This window comes from Puccinia triticina, chromosome 3A (assembly GCF_026914185.1).
Source record: "Puccinia triticina chromosome 3A, complete sequence".
Lineage (NCBI taxonomy): Eukaryota > Fungi > Basidiomycota > Pucciniomycetes > Pucciniales > Pucciniaceae > Puccinia > Puccinia triticina.
Genome location: NC_070560.1, coordinates 4,281,763 through 4,292,899, shown reverse-complemented (window position 1 = coordinate 4,292,899; position 11,137 = coordinate 4,281,763). Strand labels below are relative to the sequence as shown.

General features: G+C 49.1%; 1 protein-coding gene across 1 annotated transcript; it reads left to right on the top strand.

The window, feature by feature from the left end:
- Nucleotides 1–489: 489 nt before the first annotated feature.
- Nucleotides 490–10,293, top strand: PtA15_3A474 (uncharacterized protein; the record flags this gene model as incomplete). The annotated part of the gene is made up of 5 exons (XM_053167446.1): nt 490–526; nt 9,209–9,365; nt 9,477–9,615; nt 9,747–9,875; nt 9,955–10,293. 5 exons carry the CDS (start codon nt 490–492, stop codon nt 10,291–10,293), a joined length of 801 nt encoding a protein of 266 aa, XP_053018662.1.
- Between the last annotated feature and the right edge of the window lie 844 nt (nt 10,294–11,137).

Here is an 11,137-nt window from a genome sequence, read left to right as displayed (position 1 = left end):
GATCTTAGCCGTGATCTGGGCCTCAGTCATGCCCTGGAAGGGTTTGGGGCTGCCAAACTTTGGGCGGATGATTTTGTGCCCCAGCTTGAACTGGTTTAACACCGAGTTGGGCAGGATAGCTGGAAGAGTGGGGTTGGGGGCAGCGGTTTTGCCAGCTGGCTTCTTGCCTGCAGAGGTCACCGCGGCAAAGGAAACTACCGGTTTCTTTGGGAGGGGGCTGGGAGCTGAGGAGGGCTTGGAAAAACAGGCAGTCATACTCTTCTCTATTTTGTCCATCTTATCCCAAAGTAGCTCTACTTTGACTAAGAGGGTGTTGACAAGGGCGGCTTGGGTATTAGCAGGGGCAGGGGGTGGGTTTGGACCAGCGGGCCTCTCAAAGGCATCAATCCTTTTACAGAGGGCATCGATGAGCCAGGATAGTCTCTGGACATCAGATTTGGGCGTTGTTGGTGTAACCCCCCTGCCGTCTGGGGGGTTATCACCGCTTCCATGGCCTGGGCCAGAGGGAAACATGTCGTGGTTGGGGGTTAGTGGTATGTAGTGCGGGGTGCTTAGAGGGGGGCCGGGTAGGGTGGGTGGGGTGTTTGGATGGAGGGACTTTTGGGGATGGGAGGGGTGTTGTGAAAGGTGTGAGAAGGTTTTGGTTCTGTAGATGGTAGGGAACCGGAGCGAAGCGCAGCGAGGTCCTGTGGTCCATGGGAACTACCTATAGCAACAGGACTTGGTACGCGTGTGAGGCGACTTTTTCCTCCTGGAAGAAGCAAGCCTCAGGTAGGCTAGGGAACAGAAATCCAAGCCTCCTCCTTGCGCCCCCGTCACAATCACGACGGTAGCAGATACTGGACGAGTGACATGTGACAGCATAGCGCGGACCATAGTCCAGCCCCGAGAGGAAGGGCTCTGGTCAGCATATAAGGAGGCCACCTCCGACCCTCCTCATATCCTCAGCTCCAGCCTTCCTCACATCCACTCAGAGTATCGCTTCCCCTGCCGCATTTTCATCTTCCTTTTTGACATATTCTCGTTTGCGCTTACAAAAGAAATCCCCTCTAAAAACATTGGTACATATTTCCACGTTAAAACTACAATTACTTTTTTCACAACCTCACGATGACCAACAGATTCTCATAATTCACCAAAAGAATGCGCGCGGCGGCCTCAGGCCCGAGCCCAAACCCAGCCAACGAACCGGACCCTGCAGGCACTCCAGCCGCAGCGGACGCCAGGGACCCAGCCGTACACTCCCAGGAGTCGGCAGGCGATCAAAGGCAACCAACACTGGGTCGCTACGCTAAACATAGCGGTTAGCGTAGCGTAGCGCAGCGCAAATGCGCTATTTTTTAGCGTAGCGTTAGCGCAATTGTACGCATATGCGCTAACGCTACGCGCACGCGGTGCGCAGCTATTTTAGCTGATAGCGTAGCGTTAACGCAGATGCGCGCAATTGCGCTAACGCTACACATGCAGGGCGCAAAAGAGCGCGCGCTACGCTGCGCTACAGCGCCTTTAGCAGGAAAAAAGGGCCCTTTAGCGGGAAAAAAGGGCTTTTTTTCCGCTAAAAGCGCTGTAGCGCAGCGCAGCGTAGCGTAGCGACTGTAGCGGCGCGCTAACGCTAACAAAGAATTGGCGCGCTGTTAGCGCCGCTGAAAATTAGCGCAGCGTAGCGGCGCTAACAGCGCGCTAACGCTATGCAAAATAGATGGGCGCTTTTTGCCGCTACGCTAATGTGTAGCGCTGAAATAGCGTAGCGACCCAGTGTTGAGGCAACCCAAAACATTGGTAAACCCCCAAGCTTCTGTGGCGGGGAAGGGACCAGTGCCCAAGAAAGGCGTCCTCACCAGGAGCGCCGCAAAGATAGGAGTTCCTCCTGATTCCGACAATACGGAAGTACCGGCGGCCGCTACGGCACCGAAAGTAAAGGGCCCTGCCCAAAAAACCGCAGAAGGTCTACCCGAGACCATCTGCCTGTTGGGAGACCACAGCGGTGAGCAGGATTGCATACGTATTCAGAGCGGAAACAATTTCCTAACTTCCTACTACCTCTGGTCCGCTAATTTCTAGGACCAAAGGAGAAGAACCCAACCCAGGAGAAGGGAGGTTGGCCCAGCAAACGGGCGACCATCATGGCCAAAGCTTTAGCCGCCACCAAGGCGGGGAACCAAGAGCAGGCCGCAATGCTGTGGGAGGTCTACAAAGCTGTAGCCTTCAGACCGACGCCAGAGGAGCCACCCAAAACAATCCCAGCCAAGCACGCCCGTGAAGGCTCAATTGAAATCCTAGGGCAGCCTAAGGACCGACGGGACGAACCCCCCGAAGACCACGAAGTGGTAGTTGTCCAAGAAGGAGACTTACAGTTTGGTAAGCCACCTCCTGAACCAATCCCCCCCCAGACTCTGTCACGGTAACCAAGACACATGAGCTGACAAAAGGATCTGTTGGTAGCTGTCAACGAGACAAACTCCCACAAGGATGTGGGGTTTAGCCCCTATTTCAATAAGAACCTGAAAGAGCTCCGGGCCCCGCTACCCCTCACCATCTTCAACAAGAAGTGGCAAGACCGGGCCATCCTCCACTACGCGGAGAAACGGCCAAAGGGAGACGAGTCAAGCTCAGAAAGTCGCAACCAATACACCGGGCTCCCTTACCCATCAGAGTGGGTCCAAACCTTTAGCGAATGGGCCATGAATCATCAAGGTTTCTATACCGCCTTGCGAGACGTCTATCAATTCCGGACCATTGCCGGATGGGTGCTCATCCACAAGGGGCACTGTGACCGTATCCTAGCACAACACGGTTTCATGGCGGCCCTGCAATACAACGTAAATGTCAGGTCCACCGTCTTTGCCCATAGGGTCATGGTCAATGGTAACCCTACCATGGCCGACATCTCAGTCTTCAGACAAGATATAGCCGAAGAGACCTACTCCGACGCTAGGAATTTCGGGGAGATTGGTATGACTGACAACCTGTACGCCAAAGGAGGACTACGCGTGGGATGGGACCCTCTGATGGGGGCGCCCAAGCAGAGCAAAGGCCCTGGCCAGAAGACGGGTTTCAACCGTTCCTCGGCCTCGGACAATACCAGCCAACCAAACCAAGGCGGTCCAAAGTCCAACCAATCCGGCGGCTACAAAGGGAAGAAGTTCAATCCGCACCACAAGGAGCAGAGCGCCTCCGCAGGAGGTAGCAGCAACACACCAAAGGCTCAAGAGACCACACCATGAGTTTCCCCTCTCCCCCCTCCTCTCTAGGAGAAGTTCGCAGCGGACTAAGATGGTCGGTCCACTTCCCTAACTACAGGAAACAGAGTTAGCAATCTATTGGGGAGACAAATGTGATTTCTGGTTTTCAATCTTTCTAATATTGTGACTTCCTTGTTGCGCATGATTCCTTGTACATAGCCCGTTATGCGATTTACCAATCGGAAACATAGTCCCTTTTTCAAATTATGAAGAAGAAGAGAGCCCGTTCCCTATGAGCTGCCCTTGGCCTCTTCGAGTGTCATGTGAGATGAATCTCACGGAGTGGAAGAAAGCACTCAGCAATGCGGGCCTACTCCCAGAATTCCAAGATGTGCTGGACGGTTTCGAGAACGGTTTTCCTCAAGGGATCCCCCAGCACACGTGCGGAGGACTCCGACATTTTACCCCGCCAAATCACGCGTCAGCCTTATTGGCAAGGGACAAGATTGAAGCCTCAATCCAGAAAGAGGTGTCGGCCAAACGCATGTTCGGACCTTACACCCATGAGGAAGTACACCAACACTTTCCTTTCTTTAGATCCAACCCTCTCGGGGCAGTCATCAACGGTGATGGGTTGCTACGCCCAATCAACAACCTCTTGTTCCCTAGAGATGATCTGCTTGTGCCTTCTGTGAACTCTTTTGTAGATGCGGACAATTTCCCAACGAGCTGGGATGATTTCAATCACGTCGCAAGGTTTTTTTGAAGTCGAGAGAAGCCTTGTCTGCTTGCACTTTTTGATTGGGAAAAGGCTTATTGCCAAATCCCCACGGCAAAAGACCAGTGGCCTTATCTGCTGGTGCAAGATTTCAACAATCAGCTCTATGTCAACACCCGTATTACCTTTGGTGGAGTGGCCGGATGTGGATCATTTGGTCAACCGGCGGACGCATGGAAGAACCTTATGAAGAAGGAATTTGACCTGATCACTGTCTTCCGATGGGTCGATGACAACTTATTCATCAAAGAACTAGACTCAAGCGTCGACATAACAGAAGTGGTCAGCAGACCATTATCCATGGCAAGTATCATATGGTTGGTTCTATGATTTTCTTCTTCTTCATCTAGCTCAGATTCAGACTTTGGTTGCTCACCTTGATCTTCTCCATTGTCACTCTTGGCATCATCATCATCATCCATTCCCACATTGTTTATCCTGTTCTTTTTCTTAGGGCATTCCCTGGAGAAGTGGCCAGTTTGTTTGCAGAAATGACATATAAGTTTGTCCTTATCAGTGGCAGGGACAGGATTCCTTTTTGAGGAGGACTCAGTTGGCTTATCAGCTTTTTCAGGAGTGGGATTATTTCTCCATTGGGATCTGTTTGGAGCATTATAACTGTTTGTCACAGGCTTGTTTCTTTTCATTACTCTGTCTATGACTTCTTCAGCAATTATAACCATGTCCTCAAAACTCATTTCAGTAGCATCTCTCTTGTACCTGCTTTTAACAGCATGCTCAAGATTTGGGGGGAATTGCTTTAAGATCTTCTCACAAATGAGATACTCACTGAGCTCAGGTTGATAGGCTTTCAGTCTTTCTCTTTGAGTACCAAACCATTTATGGATTCTCCTTCCATCATAAGTAAAGTGATCACTTTCAAACTCCTGTTGCATTTTCCATTTCCAATTCTCAGTACCAAATTTGTTTCTGATGGCATTCTTCCACCAAGCCCAAGATTTGTTCCCATACTTATCTCTGATTCCAAGGTACCAGTTTCTAGCAGTGTCAGTCAAGATAATTGTCAGTCTACTAATTATCATATGGTCCAACATTAAATAGTCCCTGACAAGGATATCAGTGTTCTTGATCCATAGCTCATGGTTGTAAGGTAATTCTCCTGAGAACTTCTCCCAATCACTGTTTTTTGGTATGCCTTTCCACAGCTCTTTCCTCATATCAAAGTCAATTGGTCCATGATCAATGTAAGGGAATTCATCATTGGAGAATGGACTGTTATGATTGTTAGCTGGTTTGGAGAAGTTGGGTTTATCTGATTGGTGAGAGTCAGGTAGAGGAGTATTGTCCATGGTAGGAGGTGGTCTGTGGGAAGTAAAATGAGCAGGATTTCTCAGATTATCTTGGTGGTGTTGGCCCTCACTCTGAGCATTAAGCACTGGATTATTATAGTTGAGATGAGGAGGACAATCTCTATCAGTAGGTCCAATCAATTGCTCTAACTTGGTATTGGTACTATTCACTACAGAAGAAATATCACAGAGTCTCCTTTTGGTCTGCTCAAATCTATTGTGGCCATTAGATTGGAGGTCACTCATTTGATTTTCTAAAGAGGAAAGTTTGTGATACATTTTAACTTCCATTTCATCCAAATTCTTACCAAGTAAGTCCATATTGGAATGGCATTGGGATTCATTGACTAGAATGAGGTCTTGTACTCCTTCTAATTTCTCTTGAACACCTCCTAGCTTTTCTTCAAGGAGTTTTCTCAATTGTTCAAACTCATTGGAATTCACAGCAGGTCTCTCTTTGGCGCAGTCTCTCATTTGATTCAGGAATTGGTCAAGCAAATGGGGCATAAATTCCTCTCTAAAGATATCAATGATGGAAACATTGAGGACTTCTCTGAAATTTTGGACACAAGATTCTAAAAGAGTACCAGGGATTGTTTCCACAGTTCCAGACAGTTCAGAAAGAAATTTAGAGAACAATGAATGTAATTTTTCTTATAACAAAATGGGACCATTGTTAGACAAATCATTGTTAAGATGACTAAGGAAAATTTCTCTGCTGGATTGGCTAGAAAGATTATCAAGATCTAAACTTAAACCTAGGGGAGAGGCTGAACTTATTGGTGAAAACCTCTGCCTCTCCCTCTCCCTCTGCCGCGGCCTCTCCCGTTGGACCTGGTCAACCTCATCAAAAACTCCCCGACGTTGATGATCCTGTGGGTATTCCCCAAGGGCGGGTTCCAGTTCCTCCCGGATCCTCTCGAGCCGTGGAAATGGGACTGATGGTGGTAATTCCCGCGCTGACCTCCCCACTGTTGATAATGGGGTTGAGGTTGATGGTAATGCGCGTTGGGGCGCTGGTAGGGATGATGGCGCGGCGCTTGGGTCCCATCTAGCTGTGTGGAAGCTGGTGGGAGTCTCGCCATTTGCTGTTGTTGCGGAGGGGGCGGCGGCGGCATTTGAAGAGCCTGATGATCGTAGGGGGGCGGCATTGGCGCTTGGGGCACGTAAGGGGGGGTAGGACCCTGGTAACCGGTCTCTTGCGCTTGGTGTCGCGAAGTTTGAGGCTCTGGTGTCGGCGTAGCTACCATAGGTTGGTGGCCTGGGTGTGGGGCTATGGCTAGGCCGGTGTTGGTCTGCGCGGTTATTATCGGCGGTGCTCTGCGCTCGGCTTCTAAGGTCTGCTGGTATAACGTCCTCTCCAGAGCGTTGAGGTCCTCTCTGGGGATCCAGTCCTGGCTGAGACGGATAGCTTCGTCTCTCCCAACCATCTCTTCTATCATCTCTTGCGTCGTAGCGGCTTGAGAGAGGAGGCGCCTCAGAGCTCGTGTATTCTGCGTCTCCCGAGCGCGGACGTGCAGTTCGTATTGCTCGTTGAGAAGGTTGACTAAATCTAGGATCTCCTGATCCTCCGGCGTGAGCTCCATTGGTCCGGAGGAATCTTGAGGAGCCTGGTTCTGAGCTGGGTGAACCAGGGATAGATCTGGCGGCGCTCCCGGTCGCAAACCCTCTGGGTTGGTAGGCTGGGGGGAGGGATGAAGTCTCATCTGCTCCCTCTCTATTGGTCGCGGTACCGGCGTCGACCTGTTCGAAGCTAGGGCCAGGGACGTCTCCCTCGGATTGTACAGAGCTGGGGGAATGCCCGTGTCCGGCGGCAAAGGTTCCTCTCGAGGGAGCGCGAGAAAGTCCTCGTCCAACTGCGGTAATGCCGACTCTAGCTCGTTGAAGCCGTTCCTCTGCGGCTGGGCTGAGCTGGTAGCGGAGTCGTTGCTCTGCTGAGAGGTCCCTTCCATTTCTAAGATGGGGGGGCATTTTGTACGATTAGTTATTAGTTTTTTTTTTCTTTTGTTTTTTTTTTGTGTTTTTATGTTTTAATATGTGGAAATAAAGAAATAAAGAAAAGAAAAGTACCTGAAACCTTAGCTTTGGCGGAAAGTCTGCGGCTTTTACGCGTAGTAGAAGAGACTTTCTTCTTTTTTTGTTTGGCTTTGGTTTTTGCGGTAGGTTCAGTCGTCCAGTCGTCTATATTAACAGCGGCTGTGACTTTTTTGCGACGGACTTTCGGAAAAGTAGTTGTAGCAATGGGTGTCCAAGATGTACTACTAATTAGATTTCCGTTTTGCGGAGTAGCAATTATCCTATTTTCGTAATCTTCTTCTTCTTCGCTGTCCTACGCCGTTGCGAATTTTTTTACAGTCAATTGCGGCAATTATAGTTCAGAAGGCAAGGAATCTTTTGAGCATACTCCGATTTTTGATATCTCCTCTTGATCCGAAGGTATAGAGGAGTCAAGGGAGGATAAATCCGACGAAGGAATAAATAGGTCCGCGGAAGAGTCGCAATTCTGCACTTTCACGGTTAGAGGGGACGTAAAATTTTTTTTCAAGGGTTCAGTTAGGGATTTAACCAATATAGAACCAATTTGGGAAAGTTTTGAGAGAATTTTAGCGTTAGTAGTATATGTAAAAAGATTTTTTTTTTTTTTTTTGATTTAAACAGGATGATCAGTCCTTGGCTTTTAAGCAGTCTAGAAGTATGAAAAAGGGAGGATATTTCCCGATGAGGCCCCCAATTGTGAGCCTGTGTCTCTTGTGTGACAACAGGACACAAGGAAAATGGGGGGATTCTGGTTGGATTTCTTGGGATAAAGAAATACAAACAGAGAGAGAAGAAAGAAAGAGAGTAAGAGAAGATCAGGCCTAGACTTTAAGTCTTAATTAATTGATCTGGGCTATTCTCAACCTGGAAAAGTTGGAAGCCAGCTGTGCAAGGCCAAGAAAGAGTGCAACAGCCTCCACTCACAACAAGGAAACGTTGGTGGGATTCAGAAGTAGAGTTACTACTCTGCTCTGGTTTTGTAGGTCTTAACCAGAGATAACCTTTTGATCTTTTAAGATTGAAAGAGTTGAAGAAAAGAAGAAACAATCAAGAGCAACAGAGTTTCACTCTGGATAACCAAGGTTCAGAGAAAGAGTTTACTTACTGTCAATATCCTAGGCGCCTGTGACGGTAGGTATACTGGGAGTGTGGTAATCTCTTTGGTGGTGATCCTGGGTTATCTGGGGTGTGGTTCTGGTGTGCTGAAGTCTGTGTATCCGCCTCAGGCAAGGGGGATCCAGACTACGAAAATTTTCACAGTTTGCTTATGTAATTTACATATGTACATGTGGTTTGGCGCGCCTGGTAGCGCTGACACGTCACAACTGCGCATGCGCGCCACAACTCAAGAACTCAGGGAAGGAGTATAGTTACAAAGAATTGATAAGTTGTAACTAGGGTTAAAATTGCATGAGGAATCAGAAAATGAAGTCAAAACAGTGATGTCTCTTAAGATGAAAAAGATATGAAGTAATTTCATATGTAATGAGTAGAAAAGGCAGACTTTAGGTCAGCTGTGTTGACTCTAAGGCTGACAGCCGGACTGCGCAAATGCAACAGCGGACGGGAATGAGGCAACCCCAGGCTGGAATTACAGCTTGGGGGTCGCCTGGGGAAACATGGATGCCAGAGTCCCCCTATTTATAGGCAATCCGTCTGGTGAAGCTCCATCCCACCAATCACAACGGACTCGCCACTGACCTTTGAACTGTTGCTTTGCCAATGCCGCCACGCCTTACGACCCACCCAGCTCCCTACCCACTGTTGCACCTTGTTGCGCCCTGGCCTTGACTCCAGGTGGACTAATTCCAACAACTCCCCAAAAACATCCAAAGGTCCCTGCTCCTCCCCAGCCATTACACTATTTCGATCTTGCCTCAAAGCCCCTCCCTTTCCAACAGCCGCCACGCCCACCTCCATCTGTATTGCCGAGATCCTTGACTCATCAATCAATAAAAATAACAAAACCCTCTTTGTTAACATTGGTCTAGCTAACGGCATCCTCCTCCGCACCGTGCTTGACTCTGTCAACGCCCAGCTCACCGAAACGCGCACCCAGTAAAGCCCACACACTTTTTTTTGTTGAAATACTGATTGATGTTTCTGTTACCGCTTCCTCGGCTCCCGTCCCATCAAGCTCCTGCCCGTGAAGGTGGACGGGAAGACCAGTATCATTGTGCTCTCATCCCGCACCTGGCTGAACTACACCTTCCAGAACCTGCTGAATTTTGGCCCGCTGATCTACGACGCGCTGGACAACGTGCACAGCTTCAGTGCCGAGCTGTGTCCGGAAGGCCTCATCAGCATTGTCGGCTCCTCCCTCCGGTACGTCCATCCATCCATCCCCCCCCCCCTCTCTCTCTCCTTCCTGTATTGATGTGTGTGGATGAGGGATGTAGGATATTCACAATCCCCAGACTCGGCGTGAAGGTCAAACAGGACCCCATGCCCCTCGCGTACACCCCGCGCAAAATTCTGCTCGACCCAGCCACCAAACACGACATCACTGTTGAGTCCGAGCACCGCACCATGGCCCCCGACGTCCAGGTTGCCCGGTTCTCCCTCCAGGTACATCAATCCTCCCCTTGTCCCCGCCCTCGCCCCCACAAGCTTATCTTCCACAGGCCAAGCCCACATGCTCCTCCAGAAGGCGCACAAAACAGTTTACAATATTTTCGACGATCCCATTCTTGCCGCTTTCTCACGCACGCAATGGTCATTGCCGTCCTGCGCGCCCGGGGAGGAGAGCCGACGCCAGTCGAGCTTGTTGCGACCCGCATGCGCATCCTTATTGGCCCCCGGGGCCCGCTCAAGTATCTCCAGCGCATTGGCCTTTGTCGTCAAGGCCGGCCTCCTGGGCCTCCGCCTTGGCGCATCAGCCGCCGCGCGCGTCCTTCTTGCCCTCCCTGGCGTGCTAGCCAGCGTGCTGGACGTCTTGGCATCCGCCTTTGTTGCCGTCGCTGCCCTCTGGATTGTCAACCGTTGATGCGCTGCTTGCCGTACGGATGATGAGCTGGAGCAACAGATAGGTCAACCGTAAGTGCTTCTCTGCCCACAAGGGCCATTCCACCATTCCATACGCTGTTTCTCATGAGAATGGGTGTCAGGTGACAAGAAAGTCTGTTATCAAGACCAGATATAACAATGTCTTACCATTTCCCCTACATCAATCCGACATCCACACCGTCCTCAAGTTCCTGCTTGTCTAATCACCTCACAACAGTCTCCTCAAATGGATTCTTGCCAAGGTCCTGCACAACTTCAAGAAAAAAGAATACTCCCATTGTGGTTCCTACACTCCCTGTGGCCCTCTCTTGTTGTGTTTGGTGCTTGATTTTTTGAATATTTGTTTTGCTTTTGCTGATCTATGAAATGAGTTCAACACACTTATCTGTTGTGTTTAGCTTATTTTATGGTTGTATTTCTGTCTTTCTCTCTTTAAACAAGGAGAATGAAATACAGGATTAAATAGAGATCAATTTAATAACATCATTACTTCATAGCTGAATGTGTTCAGGGGTTGTTAAGAACATATCATTTGTGTGTGTTGTGAATTTTGAATCAAGAGAAAAGAGTTTGCAGAAATGAACACTAGGAATTTATTCAAAACAATTAGGGTGGACTTGTTTGAATGGAGTTTTTCCATGAAATTGATCTTATGTGTGTTGGGTGTGGACTGTGAGAGTTGTAGGAGAGTGTCAATGTTTAATGGAAGTTTGTGGTGCACCTGGTCTGACATGAATCTAGGTTGAATTATAAAGTAATTTATTTTTCCTTTGCCTTTCATTTTCATGATTTTAGTATGGTAGTATCTGTGAAACCTTTTTCTT